The following is an 18611-nucleotide window of genomic DNA, read 5'->3' as shown; positions in this document are numbered from 1 at the left end:
ATTAGTAAAATTAATTAATATAAACGAACTAATATAGTTGAGAGAAAATGAGGATGATCTTCAATTATTTTTTTTTTTTTTTTTTTTTTTTTTTGCTGTATTTATGCCTGTTTCTGTGAATTTACATCATCATCGTAGGGCATCATAAAACTATTATGCCTGGCCAATAAAAGTGATTCAAATAATCAAAATGAGTTTACAATTTAAATAAAGAATTGGCAAATATTTTAAAGCAATTAATATATAATGAATACAAAATTCAAAGAAATCTGTTGTAATAGTAATTAAATATAGCAATTATTTACATTCTTTACATTTTATCCTTTTGTTTTTTACATTACTTATTATATTGCTTTTTAACTTGCCAAAAGCCCACCTTAGAATAAAATAATTGGTGAATCTAGTTTGTTTGTATGTGTGTTAATTTCCCATTATTATTTTAGATCAACACAGAGGCAGCAATTAATAATTAATGGGGTGCTATTTCATTAAACAGTTAATGAATCCAAAATGCTCAAATAGACCTAATTTGATACAAAAAGTATCTTTCCTAGAAATCCGTCTCTAGTATACTACACTAAAGCCTTCATAACTAGTCAAAGTATATGCGTGCGCACATTTAATTCAAATTACATCTAAATAAAGCAACATTTAAAATAAGGACAAAGGTCACCTTCCCAGAATTACAAATTGTACTTTTAAAGGGCGTTTCTACACACACAATATTTAAATTGATGAATTTGGTTATTCTGTGCTGAATACACCACATTTAAAACATATTCAAATGTTGGTGCTGACTCCCATGTAGCTTGTCTGAAACCAGATAAAAAAAAAAAAAAAGAAATGCAGTTACGGTCATTGAGGGGGAAAGAAAACTCAAACAAATACAATTTATTATTGACATGTGGATGATTTTCTCAAAAGAAGTAGAGCATGGAGTGTTGTCAATGAAAAAATATGATTCTTAATATTAAAATGAATGGCAAGATTCAACCAACCCATAACAACTAATCAAACATCATTCTGCCAAATAAAACACAGATTGCCACTTGTAGCGTCATGATATGAATCCACATTTTTCCACCGTTGAACCTTAACAAAGTCATGACTTTCAAAAATGTGTGGCAGTATCTTACTGTAGTGAAAAAGTGCAGACATCCTAATAATGTGACGATGACGACGATTAAGTCTCCTTCCCTTAGAAAAAATACGAATTCCATACAATATTAACAAATCCACAAAATTAGCAAATACTACCAATGCCTGATATTAGTAAATAATTCCATCTTCTCCTAACAAGATATAATACAGTCAAACCAATGTTTTGAATATGGATGTAGGATCTTTCAAAGCAAGGGGCTCACGACCAGCAGAGCTGACTCAACAAATTACTGATTGGAGTTTTTCCATGCATGGAATGTTAAATTGTACAGAAATTGGCAGACACATAGGCAACACTGTGAATGCATTAAAGTAAAAATCATACCCCAGTAACATTCATCTTTAATTCTGATGCCACCTTTTAAAATATAATAAATTAAAAAATAATTCTGTAAAAGTATTTACATCTCCTCACACACACCTGCACTTTTCAGCACTATAAAGTCAAAGATCTTTCGCAGTGATACATAGAAGAGAATCAAACAGTATGCTGTCATTTGGTTGTACTTCTGTAAGGCAGTCAGTGCAACAAAAAGTTGAGCGAGAACTACGTAACTGAAAGGTGGCTCACTACCCAGTGTATGGAAACCAGATCTGCCAAAACTGAAATGTTTTGGGGGGAAAAAGGCAAAATAGCTGAATGAATATACACAATTATGCCAAAATTAATGACAAAAATAAAAGGAGAAGAGGAGAAACGGTGGGAAACAGAAAAGAATGAATAAGGATAAGATTTTTCTTAAATATTATTCTTAAATAGAAAAGGTCAATGTTATTTTATCTTGTATCTTATTTAATCAGCAAATTACATCTAAACACGAAAAACAGCAATTTATCCCAACAAGTATTGTCTGTGTAGCCAAAACTCTGGGCCATCAATTTGCTTATAACCGTTATTTCATATTAAAATATTTTACCTTCTTTTAGCTATTTAGTTTGGCGGATGTGGTTCTTCATACAAGTGACATCAACAACGCCGGATAAAATCTGAGCCTCACAAAATGGTCTGCAGTGAACCATGTTGAGCCTGGTACAAACTATTCCTTGTTACATACATTTGCGAAAAGAAAAAACTGTTCAATTTCTCAACAGTACACTCTGCGCTGTGTGTGTTCTTGAAATCGTCAGGAGGGCAGCCAGATTCAGTCCAAAGTTTGTGAAGCTCACCATTACTTTGTTAAAAGATGAAACGAAAAATCAAAAACCACATGTAACATCTGTGGAATATGTCTTCATAAGAACGGGAGCCTGCTGGCTTGTTCTGGCTCTGTTTACCACCTAACAGTGTTACCAGATAGTCTCTTCACAGTAAGCCATCATGCTCAAAGCTGGAGGGCAGGAGAGCGAAGAAAAAGGGGCAAAACTTGACTCCAGTCCCACTGTAGAATTTATTCTGAAATTCCACCCTGAGGAAGAAACAAAGAGCTGCTATAAATACTGAGATATTTCAAAGCACCAACAGTGACACAAGTACTTTCGCATTTACTGCTATCTCACCAGTGTAGCCGGAGGGCATGAAGAAATGCAGACAGACCCTCCATTACCAGGAGGATGGATACAGTGAGAACGGCAAACAGGCCGAACACAGGCACGAGGAATAAAACCCCAAGAGTGGTGTCCATTCGTAGTCCTACTCGCATCACCATTGCCCACAACACCTCGGATAACTCTGTGAAGGCAGAGAAAGGACCATGTGCACCATCCATTTAGGGAATTACAACAAACAGGGACAAATTGGTATTGGCGGTTACTGTTACTCAGGCCTGCCATTGGCCTACATTTGTTGACTCCTATTGCAAAATGGTTTGAATGGGTTTGGCATCAACTCTTCAGGCCCTTTCAGACACACAAATCATGAGTTATGATATAAAAATATGATATGTTTGTGAGGGACACTGAGTATCTTTTGTCTACATAATCTGGCTGGTAATCTGACTAAATTAAACCAATTAAGATTTCAGTCATATTAACAGAATGTACACACGCATGCAAGGTCTTATACACATATTAGAGATATTAAATGGTCCTTTAGTTCTGACTTAAGACAACCTTGTAAATCGATTTCCCATTTAATTATAATTTGTTTTGCAAAATGAAATAAAATCAGTTTAATAGACCATGAAATACTGTGCATGAGCACATGTCAAGATCTTCTCACAACTGAAGAAGTGGCCGCATCCTAATGTTATTCTCTGGTTACGCTTGAGAGCTGTTGGATTGTGTAAAATAGGTAGCAGAAATCTAGTAAAAATAAAATGTACCACAAAATGTAAAGGGGGATCAGCTATAGTAGTGCTATAGTACTATACATTCACAGATGAAACATCAGCAGGCTAAAGAGTGAACTGTATCCATGCAAACAATCTCTATGCTGGGTCATTGAGGGCACACTGTATTAATCAAATGCATGGGTGCGCTTGCTGTAATGCTCCTTACCACTGTGCATTACAGAAAAGGTTATATACTGTATATCTATGGGTGAACAAAGAAACAAACACACAGTGGCTATAACCTCCCATTCTAATGATGGCTGACTTCTGTTACATAACCACAAAAGTAAACAGAGGACATTACATAGTTTAAATGTTTTGGAACAAAACCGCCATTTAATTAAGCTACTAGTTATTTCTAATTGTATAAACACACTTCATGTTCAGTGTGTTCTTGTACTAGTTTATAGTGCAAACCATTATACTCACGGGCATGTGCCAGGCTCAGAGCCCAGAGCCTTAAGTAGGAGGCTGTGTTGGAGATGCAACCCAGGCAATACTCTATAGTGTGGATGGCTTGATGTAGGAGCTCATCTGCGAAGTCAAACTATTACAAGAACAAAACAAAACTCAGCATCACTGACAGGGAGCAGCAAAATATGACGATGGTTGCTGATAAGGAAGTTCACAATTAGTGCGCAACAATCCAGTTGTTCTGCTGTGCTCACCTCCTCCGTCTGGCGCTCTCCGCTAGTGGAGAGATCACTGTGACTGCCTCCCTCCTCCATGTCATGAGTCCTCAACAGGTAGAGCTCCTCTTCACTGTTACGCCGCACACGCTCATATCCCTGAGAACATGCAGAGAAACAAATCCGGTTAGCATATTTACAGTCAGAGAACAAATATTTGGAGAGGTTTTTCAAATCTATGCACACATTCACAGGCAGACATGCATTTCAAACCCTCACCCTGTACATTCCTAGGCGGTGGCTTCCATTGTGAAGCCAATAAAGGTAGACGGGTTTCCCCAGGAGTAAGACAGGCACTGAGAGAACAGCAATGACCACCAGAAATATCTGCAGGCCAGTCTGGAAGAAGCAAAACAAGGTTTCAGTACATTGTTATTAACTTACATCTGTAGGGTATTTAACATTAGATTTAACCTGTTGAGTATGAACAGGGACATAAGTCACACTGTAGCAGGAATATAGCTTTACATTAGCTTCTCACCTGTCCTGGGTAGAGGGGCTGCACTGCATCACCCTGCATGAGGAACATGTTTATGAAGTGGATGAGGATGCTCGGGGCATATCTGGAGTCCTTAGCAGAGAAGACCAGCCACTTGTACAATATCATGAACACCAGGTAGCCAAACAGACACAGCAGGAACAAGAGCTCAGGGAGAAACACCAAGTACAGGTTGTGCTTCTTCCTAAAGTGCCTGTTTTTGTTGACAAAAATAAGAGAGGCTATTAAAAACTATAACATTAAGAGCTTTACGCAGGTAAAAACAAACAAGCTGGTACTTACAAGTGATTATAAGTGCTGAGGATGACCCCGAAGCTCATGTGTATGATGCCCAAGATCACTGACATCTTCATCTTATAGGAGTTCAGAAATGTAAGGCGGTTGTTTGCCAAGTTCCAAATCTTTACAGTGGAAAGAGAACATACACTGTATTATAGCAGGGGTGGTTTTGATTAGTAAAAGACTAACTCCAGCCATTTGTTCAGCCATGTAAGGATAGCATTATTGTTCTTAGAGGAAATCTAGTGATGTAATTCAACAACTTAAATTCCCAGAATTCAACCTAATAGCTTTTTACCAGTTACCCTAGGTGAGTAACATTAAGCAAGCAAATAACCCTCTGTGACATAATACATTTCAAAGTGCTTTGTACTATGATTGTGAGTATGATGAAGGCTCCACAACAATGATGAGAAGCAATGGTAAAATCTCTCTATGTGAGATCATTATCAGTCATTCATTCATTATGACTGGTCGTTCATTTTCTCTACTCACCGGGTCAATTCCCAGAGGGTACGGTCCTTTGAAAACTCCTTCAACATTTGGATCCAGTGTAAGAAAACGATTCCCAAGGATATCAGTTTTACTGTTAGGCACAAATAAAACCACCAGTGTGTGTTAAATGTACGTCAGTATGAAGCAAATCCACAAACATCATCTTATCTTCATATCTTCAATAACATACAATAGGTTTTTCCATTAATTTCTTAATAATGTAAAAATATTACTTATGCACTTGTGGGCCTGCTTAGCAGTTTGTACTGTTGCAATGAAGTCTTTCTTGTGATGAAGTACTCACTTCCACACATTAGCATTGAGCATTGCTTTCACACTCCATCCAGAACCAAAGATGTTAAGTGACTTTGAGAAACAGTCATTGTATATCAGGCCGGTGTAGATGGAGAACAGGCCCATCATCAGGATGATATAACGGCCCTCAAAGAATGTGTTCCAGATCTGCACATACACATCAAATCACTTAGTTACACTTCAGACTCAGACACAGACAGACAGACAGACAGACCTGGCATTTGTTAGATCATTTAAATGAGATTTCAAATGAGTATAAAGTAAAAAAAACAACTGATTTTAGGTCCTCACGCACCTCATTCCTGGTGTTTTTAAGTTTCCGGTTGTTCTCATACAGCACCATCCAGAAAGCAAACAGAGCCATGATAGCTCCATGACCCAGGTCCCCAAACATCACAGCGAACAGGAATGGGAAAGTGATGATAGTAAAAGGAGCTAAAAATGAGAAGGAGGAAAAAAAAGACTTGTGGACTTAAAATAGCTATAGAATGTAATCTTAAAATATATATTTAATTAAAGATATAAAGACAACAGAATATTAAAATCTAGCATTAGCACAAGACACAGGATAACAACAAAAAAACAATTTACAAGCATAAGTCGAAACGGAAAAAGATCTTAATCTTAATCTAGAAATCTGAATTTAAACCAGGAAAGTTAAACGATAAGTATGTTGATTTTAGAAATCCCTTTATTATAGAAAGACCTTTCTAAAATCCTAAAAGGCAATTTGAAGCAGTTAGTCTGAGCTCTTCACATAGTCTCTTAAAAAAAAAAAAAAAAAAGACCCCAAGTTGATATTTCTGAGCGTAACTCGTAGCCTTACCATGTATATTGGAGGCATGTTCCCATCACCTTGGTTCTGGATTTATTTTTGGTTACATTATGTATGTGTGATCTCAGGAGGGAGTGTTACACAATTACAATAAGAGGAGCTTAATTTTTCTCCAAAGAAAATTTAGTGCTAGCTTTGCATTTCAGTTTGGCCCATGCACATTTTTGTTTTGTGTGCACATACAGAGAAGAGATAAGAAAATCACAGAGCGACAAAGGATCCCACTCACCAGGGTTAACCTCCCTGTAACTGCCCACTCCATAGGCATCCACAATGTTCTGGAAACCAGAGGTAAATTTGTTGGTCCTTATCAGGGTCGGGGGAGTGTCGTTGGTGGGGATACGATTGACAAAGGAAGGAACTGTCGCTCCACTTTTTCTCTGAAAAATCAATGTAAAATCAAAATGTCAGCGTGTCTCCATAAACTAATTTCACCAAAATGTCTTGAAACATTTGATTAGCACTGCAAAAATTAGGCAGCACAGTGGATATAATTTCTGTTTGTGGTTTCTAGCAGTTTTGGCTTAATGATAAATAAACCTCTGTAGCAGCAATTATCCCCATTAGTTCATCAAAGTATTTCTTTATCCCAAATACACACTCGGCTCTTCTCTGCCTGCCAACTGAATGAACAGTAGCCTTTCAGCACCAAGTCATGTAAATGTATTTTTCGTTGAATTAAAGCGGGCATAATAAAAGCAATGCCTCACACAATACTTGCTTTTATTGTAACAATACCCCAGTTCATGAAGGAACTGCCTGGGTTAAATAAACAGAAAAAGAAAGCCTGCAGTGAGGCCAAAGTCACACAGAGCAACTCTGTTGAGAGCTTCCTCACCGATCCGTCTTCTAGGGCCCTCCGCAGGGTGGGAATGTCATTGACAGGACACCAAACCTCAGCGATCAGACACTTGTTCGTGACATCAAAACTACACAGGTTCAGAATATAGTAGATGGCCTTCATCTTCTTGACCTGAATGACCCACGTGTAGACGGATTCTGAAGCCTTAACCAGGACCTGTCTCAGATAGTCTTCTGTCCTATGAAGTACCTGCACACAGCAAGAGACAAACAGTTTCCAAAACCTGATATGTTTTAAAAATGTATATGATTATGTATGGAACATTAACAGAGAGAAATAAACATATACGTCTGTGTGTCTGAAGAGAGACGAGGCAGAACAGAGAGAGTGAAGAAAAAGGAAGGACATAAAAAATCATGCATGAAAGAGAAAAAAAAAAAACTTTCAGCTGAGGCCTCATGCTGATCATGTGCTACAGGGGGTGAGTGCAATTCTATTTTTCAGTCACAGTGGGTTAAAGCAACCGAATGATTCTTGGTGCCCCAGACAGAAACTTGACTTGACCCTGTAACTGGCAGGACTGGCTCACAAGAAGAAGAAGCGGGTTAATCTTTTAGAGAATAAATCAGCCATTTCATTCAGTTCTTTCCTCAGTGACCATAGAAGACCAGTGAAAGAGAAATCCTTACTGGATGTAATGTGATCACTGAACAATTTCTGCAAGCTCGTTTTGGGAAATGTTGATATTCCTTTATCTTAAAACCCGCCACCAGGAAAAAATGCACCTGGAGAGCTTTTTATATTTGAAATCTGCATTATTAGATGCTTTAAAAAATGTAAGACATACTGTGTGCAGGTCCTGAATGCGAGTTCTTAGTCCTTCCACAACATCATTCCTCTCCTCATTGTTACTGGGATAGGGATACAAGTGACAGTGGTAGCTACGGAGGGAAAAAGTATGTTATTCACAACTCATTACTACCACCAAGTTAACACAAAAATAATAAGATAAACAAACAGATATCAGCCCATTTTCCTGCCACTAATAAAACGACCATAGGTATTGTGGAATAATTACCAGTCACAGATCTTCTTCACTTTCTGGCCAATTTGGTCTCCCCAGTAAGAGATCAGGAACACCACGCTTTTGGTAGGCTCACCCTTCAGATAGAAAATAAGAGGAAGTGTTGTATATCAATAAGTACATCAAAAATAAAAATAGAAGTGTTGTTTAGGGCCCAGAGCATGTTTGGTTTTCTGTTCAAAAATTGCATGTTTCATTAAAATGTATAATGTTTGTATAATCAAGTTGCTTATTACCAAAACAAAATGTTGATATTGAAAGCTCAGTCTTGACCTGGGAAAGTGCAGCTGTAAAGGACAGCGTTGTCAACCTGATTTTTTAAAAAAGCATGACCGCAGGGATTTTTTCAGCTTAATATCAACCCTCCTCTTTTCATACCATTCAGCAACACGTTAACATAGCTTGTATATTTTGATTTTCCGTCAGTGAAAGTATGTCCTGACATTCCATTACTGATCAGTCGCAGCCCTGCATGCCTGCCTTCTGCTCAAGCAGAGGAAATGGTTAAGTGGATTAGGGTTGTCAATATGAACAGATAAGACCAAGGCACTCATTGTTTATGAGAACAGCAAGAGGGAGTACAACAGAGTTCACAACAGCTTCAAGACTGCCATTTCCAATTATGTCCCATTATTTACCATACAGAATATACATTTGGTCACAGTTTCAGGATTTTACTTTCCTCTTTTTTACAACACTCTGCCACAAATTCCAATGTGGCAACACTAGATAAAAAGGAGATGACAATGATATTTTAGTGATACTTAACACCATGCATCATGTGATATTGAGCAAATACGTTCTGGGCTAAACGGCAGTGATAACAAAATAATTAGAATATTGAAAATACAAATATTTTATAGTTATATATAGTATAGTTTATCTGCAAGTAAATTTGTTTCTTTGCAGTATCATGGCCTTTAGCACGGCACAAAAACATGATAAGGATTTATGTGTATCAACTTATAATTGGTTCCATTGCACATACATTTTGATCTTGTCTACTAAAATTATGAAAATAGAGAATTTTCAACGGTTCCACATAAGTCATGTGCAGACACAGACGTTAAGATTAAATCTGCCCTTATAAACATTTCTTGGATCAGGCCCAAAGTGTATTTTCAAAGTTGATTTACACTAAATGAATCAAATCTAAATCCAGTTTGTTATCTTGTTGTACCAAACCTTCCAATAAGACAACAACCAAACTAAGGAAATGAGATACAGACAAAATATGTAATTCTTCTGCCTTTCCTGTGTATATTTTAATTAATTAATTAATTAATGATTATGATTAACTAATTAAACTTAGGCACAAATGTTGGACAATGTCAGCTATGAGACCCTTACCGTGTCAGGATTTTCCAGATACTCCTCGACCTCTGCATAGCTGAGGATGGTGTAGCCTTTACACACTCTCCAAAGCATCCGCTCAAAGGCCTCGATCTTCACCCTCTGAATAAGCCCCGAAATGAAACTGTAAGAGAATTAGGAGAAAATTCACAAACAGCTAAACATATGTGCCTACTAGGCAAACCAAAAAATATCACAAAAATGATATCAAAGCAAAATCACAATAACCTTCAATAGAAAAACATAATTCAAAATGTATCTTAAACATTGTTTGAGTTGCTTTCATAATTTCCAAATTCAAAAAGATGTCCATCTTTGTGCAGCTACATCACAAAAGAAAAAACTTTCATGTGATGTTGATGTATGTAAGATAAAATTATTGTTATCCCCACCCCCCTGTTTGACATTATGAGCTCACACTAACACCTTCTACATTGATTTTTGAACTCCTGTGTGTAAACATCTTCACAGACACATGTGCATGTGAGCAATCTTAACATCACAGTGAGCATTGCTGCAGATGGGAAACTTCCTATGTTGCAGAGTAGCTGCAAAGTGACTTCAGAGATATGCAACTGTGAGGTTAGCTGGGTTTCCTTTTAGAATTTACTGTCGCTGCACAATCACAAATAAACAGTTTTCCCACAGCACTGACGTAACTTTTTAAAAGAGCAACACGTTGGTGAAAACACAGTGCTGCATCCCAGTTATGGCAGCTTGTTAATTTCTTGTCTGTTTGTGTGTGAACTGTGTAGAAAGTACATCTGTAAAAAGAGAAGACTGACATCTCTGATCTTCATCTCTTACCCCAGTTTGGCTCCTAGCCTCTGCATACTGCTGTAGTCCATCACTGTGTCTTTTTCTAGGAAGGGAAACTCCTCATACTGTACCTGTAGGGGTTCTCGCTAAAAGTAAAGATTCAAGAGGGTAAAGAAGAGAAAAATCTATACATGTATAAACAGGATGTAAATGTGGGTGCACAGAATCCAGCTACTTTACAGAATGACAGACTAACCTCACTATTTCTTTGTACAAAGTTGCGGGTGATGCGCAGCATGTGTGTGTACTCTGTCAACTCCAGCAGATTCCTCTGCAGCTTCTCTTTATTCTTGGTTACTTCACCCAACTCCACTTCAAGCCTCTGCAGCTGCTCCTGTAAACACACACACAGACACCCAGTCATATATATATATATATAATAATTTATATGGTTTGAAAAAACATTATGGTTGTAATCCACCAATTTTACACAGTAGAACAAAGTAGGGCTGAGTGTTTTATGTAGATAGAATACCCCTCTATATTAATTTAGTTGAAGTGACATTAACTTAGACGCTGATTTAAAAACTAAAATCTAACCATTATAGCCATGACGTGCTTGGGTAAAGGAGCCACTGGGTTCACGTCTCCTTCTGGCAGTGAAATGTCAGCTTTCTTGACTTCCCTCAGAAGGTATCCTGTTGAAAATAAAGAGCAATTGGTTCTAAGACACAAAAAACGTCCACATTAAATGACCAGCCTTTCAATGGCACTGGATTCGAAGCAAAGTCTGACAGTGTGTTATTCTCTTCTCTTAATCTAATAATAAAAGGGTTTAGTTAACCAAGGAAGGCATTTCATTCAACTAAATCTACAACCAGCTGATATTTCTCATGACTGTAGGGTCACTGGCTCTCAATTCAATTCAGTGAGTAGGCCTATTGTGGCTTCATGTATTCCCACTTTGCTTCTACGGTCCCACCACAGCGTTGTCGCAAATTATTCTGTGACAGACTGACAACAACTCACTGAATAGATAAGGAGCCTTACTGGTGAGCTGCATATTAAAAAGGTCAACACATCCTTACCAAGGATCCTCTCCATCTCTTCACATTTTTTGATCTCATTGACGTGTTTTCGCTGGAACGCATTAACACTGGGATTGAGCTGAAACAGGTGAAAGAGACATATTTAGTAGAGAATTGAAGGATTAACAATCCTCATGTGTGGGACATACCACTATCTTCAGGACAAACCATCATAAACCTCACAGTAAGTACCTGCAGGGGCCACTTTACAGCACTATTATACAACAGCTATGATCTGTGGGATATTGAGGACTTCATTTTACAAGAACAATGGCCACGTCTGCTTTGCTATAAAATAAAAGTCAGTGACAAATCTAATAGAAAGTATGTAGCTACATTAAATAAACAGCCCTTTCCTCGAGTGCTTCCAATGTTACCAAACTCAGCAATAACTTTTAAACTGAGTGAGACACTGCTGTGTATTTCAGGACATTAAAACTCACGTCTCTGAACTCCACAAGTCCCAGTTCTCCAAGTTCACTGATGCAGTCGTATGCTGATCCAGACTGTAGAAACAGCTGGGCCAGACACATCTCTTCACCTCGCAGCAGAGAGCTCATTCTGACAGTTCAGCTCTGATACACTGCCTGCTCAGACGACGTGCTAATGTTGGCGAGCTAACTAACTATTTCTGTAAATTATTGCACTTCAACGGCGGTCGGTTAAGTCCTTCTCGGTGCTTCTCATGGTTTGGCTCCGGTGATAAAAACAAAAAACAAACAAACAATTTAACTAGATAGCTGTCGTTACATCAGAGGCTGTTCCTGTTAGCTAAAGAGCTAGTCGGTGAGCGCCGTGTTGTCAATTCTTAAGATGGAAAACTTGTTTTTTTTTTATCAAAGTTGAACCCGGAACTGTGAGGCGGTCGGTATCAAAACAGTTAATGTAGCGTATCCAAAGAGGTGGTCCCAACTCTTCCCCGTAGTTCATGAAGTTTTAGCAGATGTCCGCTTGCCATGTCGATGAGTACTACACGTCACTTCACATTGTTGAATGCGATCAACTTCCACGGCAGTGAATGTACCTTTGACCAATGAACGCCGCCTCCCGGAGTCTGCGCACAACGGTCTACGATGGTGGGGGGGCCTTCTGTGCCCTCATCGCTGTCTGAAGGCGAACGGTCACACATGCGTGCAAGCATCCACTTTTTTATACTTTGTTTGTTTAATAATCTGGTTTGGGGAGTAAGGGATTACATGTAACTGAGTTATCAGGAAAAGGTAAATGTAATCCATTAAAGTTAAAGGAAAAAACATGTAATCAGATTACAGTTCCATTTAGTGAAAATGGGGGTTATTAGCAGGATTACAATTTTAAAAGCAGAAGACACATTTTTGATGTTGAAAATCCATTTCTAAGATTATATTGTATGGCTGTCTTATAGTATCAATGCTTCTTATTGATATTTATTTTTTCTTGCCTTTCTCTTGTCATATTTTGAGGTGAGGTCATCCAAAAGTAACATAAAGTAATACAATTACATTACTTTAATAATTTGATTCTTGGATTAGGTTACCTACTACATTTTTTAAAAGGTAATTAGTAATTGTTTAAGATTACGTTTTTGAAGTAACCCTTCCAACCCTGTTGACAATCAGACATAAGTAGGCTGTCAGAGCTTCGTAACCCTGCCAGTCTGTACAGGCTGTATTGCTAGAACCTCTTCATGACACAGCAGAAATATCTGAAATAGGTGCGATCATCTTCTCTGGAGGTAGTATTAGTTGTCACACAGTGTTTATTCTGTAAATATCCTTGTTACTCTGCACAGCCAGACTAACCTGTCAGGCTATGCCAAGACCCAGGGCAAACATTTCAGGTGCCTGGGGGATTATAAAAAACTGTTTTATTTTTTGGATAGGAGACACTAAGAGAAAGACGCAAATGAGTGGAAACAAGGAGACACAACAAATTAAACACATCTTGGTTCCTCTGTCTTTAGGAACAACAGCTAGAACGAGTCGAGAAGAATATGTTACAGTGATAAGTTTTAAGGAGCAGCAGCTATGTTACATTTAGTGATGTATGCATAACACTGAAACTATATTGTGCTTGAGGATGATAAGCCCTTGTGGGAACATCTAAACCCCAAATAAACAATTACCCAGAATCCAGCCCTGCAGCACTCCATAAGAAACAAATTGATAGGTAGGACTGAGATCAGATTAGAGGATTACACAAGCAGTCTACCAACTTTTTAAACCTATCAATGAGAATGTTGATTAAAAGTAGGTTGAGTGTTAGAGCCTAAAACAAATGTCATAGAAAAAATATTTTTATTGCAAAATGGTGCACCAATACAACTATTTACATTCTCACACACATATTACAAACATGTTAAAGCTATATTATAAACAATATATTTGTTTAACTTCTTCCTCTCCCTTTATCCATCGATCTCTTTGTCTGCCTCGACATTGTTCTCAGACTTTTCTCAGGGTTTTAGAGACTTTTTAGTTCCATGCCTGTCGGATTTGTCTCCATGGAGTCCCAAGAATCGAGGCAGTGATGAAGAAGAAAACCAAGATAAGGCCTTTAGCCAGTGACTGAGAGTATGGCTCACCTAGGGAGGATAAAGGTAAAATAAGTCAGTAATTGTACAATACTGTCAATATCCATTGTCTTACTTAAGCAGTGTTTCTTGCAAAAATGTTTCACAGTTGTGGGATATAGGAGTGTTTTTTTTTTTTGTTATTTAAGGGATTATTGGTTGATGTAATGTAGGGATGGTGCAGCATCATTCTTATTTAACAAAGTCCTAAGGCCGTCAGCTTTGATGATGGAATGATGAATATAATGATCTTAAATACTAAGTAAGTGAGTAATCATTTTTTTCTAAGCATGAAAACAATTTCGTATTTTTCAAATACAATACAATTTCAAATACTGGACAGATTTTCCAGGACTAGATAAATCCCCACCTGTGTAATACTTGGTGATGGGGAAGGCGAGCTCAGGCCAACACACATCATTCCTGTCACAATCATACTCTGTGAAGTTGATCTGAAACCTGCAGGGAGAAAAAGTCAAAACAAGACATTAGACTAGGTTAGAATCAGTCAGGCAGGTCACACATAAAGTAATTTATTTGGCTCAAGTTCACAACTCTATACTAAGAGCAGTCTTGCTGTTTGAGGAAGCACCTGGTCTTTGGTAGTCCTGTGTTGATAGGAATGTCCGTAAAGGTGACCGAGGAGGTGATGGGAAACAACTGAGTCTCCAATGGGTCCACACAGCGAGAGATATCACCTCCTCCACAATCCAGTGCCCAGGAGGACAGGCTGTAGCTACAAATGACCAAAATAAGATTCTTGATTCATTCTTGAGACTTTTAATACTACAGCAAATTAGGACATGTGGTAACTTTTTAACAGTTCCCCTGAACTGAGAATACAATTTACACTGTAATGAGTATACAACTGATACACACCTGACTTGCAAAGCACGGATATCCCTTTGAGGTATGCCATCTACCATGCCAGTGATAAGACTCCAAACATGGATATGCTGATGGGATTGAATCCCATAGCATGAACTTGTGGTGTCTTCCATAGCGGTGCTTGAGTTCTGTGTCACAACTGGAATATATATATATGCTGTGTAACATTTTGTTAGAAAAAGATTTAGCACAATATTGTACAACTTGGTTTACAAGTTACAAGTATAGCAAGAAATTAAGTTAATATTATGAACAAATGGATGATCTCTTTACACAAAACATACTACAAACTTACAGCTGATGTTCACCCAGTCTGTCATAGTTAGAGGATCTGGGTTTCCACTCTTTGCCACATATGTAGCTGTAATCAAAGCTGCCTGGAGAGAAGCAACAGTCTCTCTAAAGGACAGAAAACATAAGATTTTATTTCAGCACAAATACATATAGACGTTAGATCAAACAGGAACTCATGCTGAACTACTAACCTCAGGAGATTACACTGAGTCATATTCTGTTGGCTGACCGGTAGCAGACATCCTGATGTTGAATTCTCCCCAAACAGAATTTGTGTCTTCTCAGCAGTGGAACAGAGTCCATTACTCACTGTAAGCCAAATCAGAACATCTCTTTCAGTCAACTTGTTATGATTGAAAAATACGTAATTTACTATTACACTAAATTCAGTAAGCCAGTAAACAACAACATGTCTTAACAGGTTTTACCTGGTTTCCAAAAATTGATTGACGTCCTCTGTATTGTTCCTGTGTTATTGCCCAAAGTGTCCACAATTCCACCAATAACTGGCCTTCCCACCTGATAACCTGTTATTTGAAATGTTTGTGTGTTAACCACTGTAACAGGTACTGTGAACTGTTTTTTACATAACAGTTCACTTCCACAATCATTCTTAGGAAAAAGCAATGCTCTCACCTGGGTTCCCTGAGTTGGGCTCACTCACGAATTCTCCATTTAGAAACTCGACTGAATACCTTGTAGTTAACGCCACTGGTCAGGAGACAAAATAGCAAAAATTATGATCAAACATATCGATTAACTTTGACTGACTGGTGATAAGTCAAATCACAGACAGGCCTTTTGGGAACATACCACTACTATTGAAGGCGATGGTCCCAACAGTTTGTGTCAGTGTGATACTTGTGATGCCATTTCCTTTCCAGTAGAATTTGTAATCCAGTGCTAAGGTCACATTCCCACATACCAGCTGCTCATCTTCAAAGAAATATTAACAAATTTCAACATTAATTGTCAGTTTAAGTTGTTTTTTTAACGATATGTTGTAATCTCCATACCTGAAGAGGCAACAGCATCTGTGCTTGAAATAAACTGACCGAGGTCAGTGGCCACTTCATCAATCACATCCACTGTAACATCCCCTGGAATACACACAAAAAAATAAACAAAAAATTAAAGACACATCGAATCTAAAAGCTCCAGAATGTATTAAAGCATTGTGACAGTATGTTTAGCAGGTAAAACATACCCCCTTGCCCATTCTTCACTTTAATCCTCAAATCTGTTGGTAGTGTCTGTAGGGGGGGTCCAGTTGGACAAGAGTGTAGCAGAGTTACACACTTGACGTTGAAATTGTTCAAAAATGCTACAGGGGCACTGTTTACACACCGCCCGAGCACCTTCTGTGAAAAAGATATATACAAGGCATCAGTTGTTACTTCATTGGCAACACATACAGTGCAAAAACATAATCTAAAAAACATACACACCACTAACCTGGGGAATAGTGAAGTACTGGTCTTTTGATGTGAAAATGGGACTTCCTTGAACATAAACATTAACTGGCACTGGAGCTGACATATCGGGCCTTTGGAAGGATGGGCCAGGCTTAGATGCACTAGACGAGTTAAAGGGGAAAAGATATATGATGAAAACATGATACAAAAAATCTATAAATGAATCACACAATCAAAAAAAATGAAACATACAGTATATTCAATCATTTCTCACATTGTGTCTCCCTGATAAAAGAGCCCAAGGTAAGGGTTGTTTTCAGCTGGAGAATTGACACATAAAAATGGAAACCAATCTGGGGAGTTTTCAGAGGACTGCACAGAGCACTGATAATCTGGTGCTGGAGAGACCTGTCCACCAAAAGGCCCCGGGAGACAGTGGGACACAAACAGCTTCAACTCTTCAACAGAACAGTCCTGTTAAGGGTGAAAGGGTGTGAAATAAGTCATTGTTCATTAATACATAAGGAAATACGTTATCTTTTCAAAACAATGTAATAATATAATGTGAGAGATGTAAATACCTTGTCACAGCAGCAGCGTACATCACATGCTCTAAAAGTGAGGTCACAGGGACAAGAGCCCAGTGTTTGGTACACTTGGTTTGGAATGACTGTCTTATTATCTAAAAAATGAAAAGGGGATTTATATGAATTACATATGTGTCACATCCTGTGTCACATGAAGGCACATTATGATGAGATACAAATTTAATCACCAGATCCAGCATTAGCAGGCACCAAGAGGGCATGTATCTTGGCCTGGATCAGCATTGATGCCTGAGGTGTGTTGCCCACACAGGCAGACACCTGGAGGGTCTCCAGGACACACAGTGGCTTCGAACAGCAATCTGTGTCTGTCTCATTCTCGCCACACAAACGCAGATTTTTATCCAGTCTCAGATGAACTCGAACTGCAGTCTGGGGCACCAAATGGAAAAAAACAACAATTTCTTTCTACTTGAACATTATTTCAAAATAAATATGATGGAAATTACTGTTCACTGCAAGACTTCTTACCTTTCCCACCTGCTCCCTTGTGAGCACCCACTGTGTTACCTCAGCTACACAGGATGGAGAACCAATGCTTCCTGTTAAAAAACAACAACAAATATATACAAATTACAGCTTACACAATCACAAAAGAGCCACATCGTTGCCTTTCTCCTCTCTTCTTATAGCCCACTAAGCAGGATAATGGTATATTCTCATTTTCTGGCAGATACTAGCGCAAGAAACATGGCTGAAAACAAAGCTTAACTGGTAAAATAACACGGCAATCTGCTTGTGTCGTATAAGGGGAATGAAGAGGAGGTCTTTCTAGCTTTTACCTGTTTTATTGTTAGGAGATACCGTCCTCAGATTCAGAGAGATGTCCGACGTGTTTCCGAGCAAAAGCGCAGTGACCGTCGGTCCAGTCGTGGTCAGATACGACGGCTGGAAAACTGATCAACATAATAGTAACAGTTCTGTATTAGCTTCATACAATCATCCAGCAAGTCATTCAACTGAGTTATCACGGCTGTCTTCTAACTAGCTCTTAGCTTGCTAATTTCTTCAGCTAAGGTTTTGCTTGGTTAAGCTATTTTAATGTAAAACCGGTTATATATTAAAGTCTTACCGACAATGTTTTGAGTGTGAGCCCACGAAATGAACAGTAAAACACAGAAAACGCGTGAATTAAACGAGGGAAATAATATATCAACCACGTTAGCCATTTGGTTCACTTCAGATTATTAAGTCGACATATTTGTAAACTGTTCGTGATGTCTTGGCAA

The 18611-nt window shown here is 38.2% G+C and overlaps 2 protein-coding genes across 3 annotated transcripts; both read right to left on the bottom strand.

Annotated features, from left to right (window-relative positions):
- Positions 1–858: 858 nt before the first annotated feature.
- atp6v0a2b (ATPase H+ transporting V0 subunit a2b) lies at positions 859–12638 on the bottom strand. Its single transcript, XM_051423001.1, has 20 exons — positions 12073–12638; positions 11630–11708; positions 11142–11239; positions 10798–10935; positions 10590–10687; positions 9780–9906; positions 8424–8506; positions 8193–8286; positions 7382–7594; positions 6773–6923; positions 6004–6143; positions 5698–5855; positions 5394–5484; positions 4902–5020; positions 4602–4812; positions 4340–4459; positions 4100–4219; positions 3861–3978; positions 2659–2830; positions 859–2567 (listed from the first exon to the last, which is right to left on the bottom strand). Exons 1-20 carry the CDS (start codon positions 12187–12189, stop codon positions 2465–2467), a joined length of 2550 nt encoding a protein of 849 aa, XP_051278961.1. The 5' UTR covers positions 12190–12638; the 3' UTR covers positions 859–2464.
- A 1250-nt stretch (positions 12639–13888) lies between these two features.
- On the bottom strand, positions 13889–18610 carry tctn2 (tectonic family member 2). 2 transcript variants are annotated; one of them, XM_051423356.1, is made up of 18 exons: positions 18455–18610; positions 18165–18278; positions 17854–17924; positions 17553–17754; positions 17359–17459; positions 17052–17251; positions 16818–16938; positions 16570–16723; positions 16379–16462; positions 16176–16298; positions 15999–16073; positions 15791–15889; positions 15554–15671; positions 15364–15467; positions 15060–15225; positions 14773–14916; positions 14551–14639; positions 13889–14192 (listed from the first exon to the last, which is right to left on the bottom strand). In XM_051423356.1, exons 1-18 carry the CDS (start codon positions 18549–18551, stop codon positions 14083–14085), a joined length of 2172 nt encoding a protein of 723 aa, XP_051279316.1. In that variant the 5' UTR covers positions 18552–18610; the 3' UTR covers positions 13889–14082. The 2 variants fall into 2 exon arrangements, with proteins under 2 accessions (XP_051279316.1, XP_051279317.1); XM_051423357.1 differs by having other exon boundaries at positions 15060–15207.
- Between the last annotated feature and the right edge of the window lies 1 nt (position 18611).

The sequence above is a fragment of the Dicentrarchus labrax genome, unplaced genomic scaffold (assembly GCF_905237075.1).
Source record: "Dicentrarchus labrax unplaced genomic scaffold, dlabrax2021, whole genome shotgun sequence".
NCBI lineage: Eukaryota > Metazoa > Chordata > Actinopteri > Moronidae > Dicentrarchus > Dicentrarchus labrax.
Note: the sequence above shows the minus strand (reverse complement) of the source record. Positions and strands in the feature narration are given on the sequence as shown.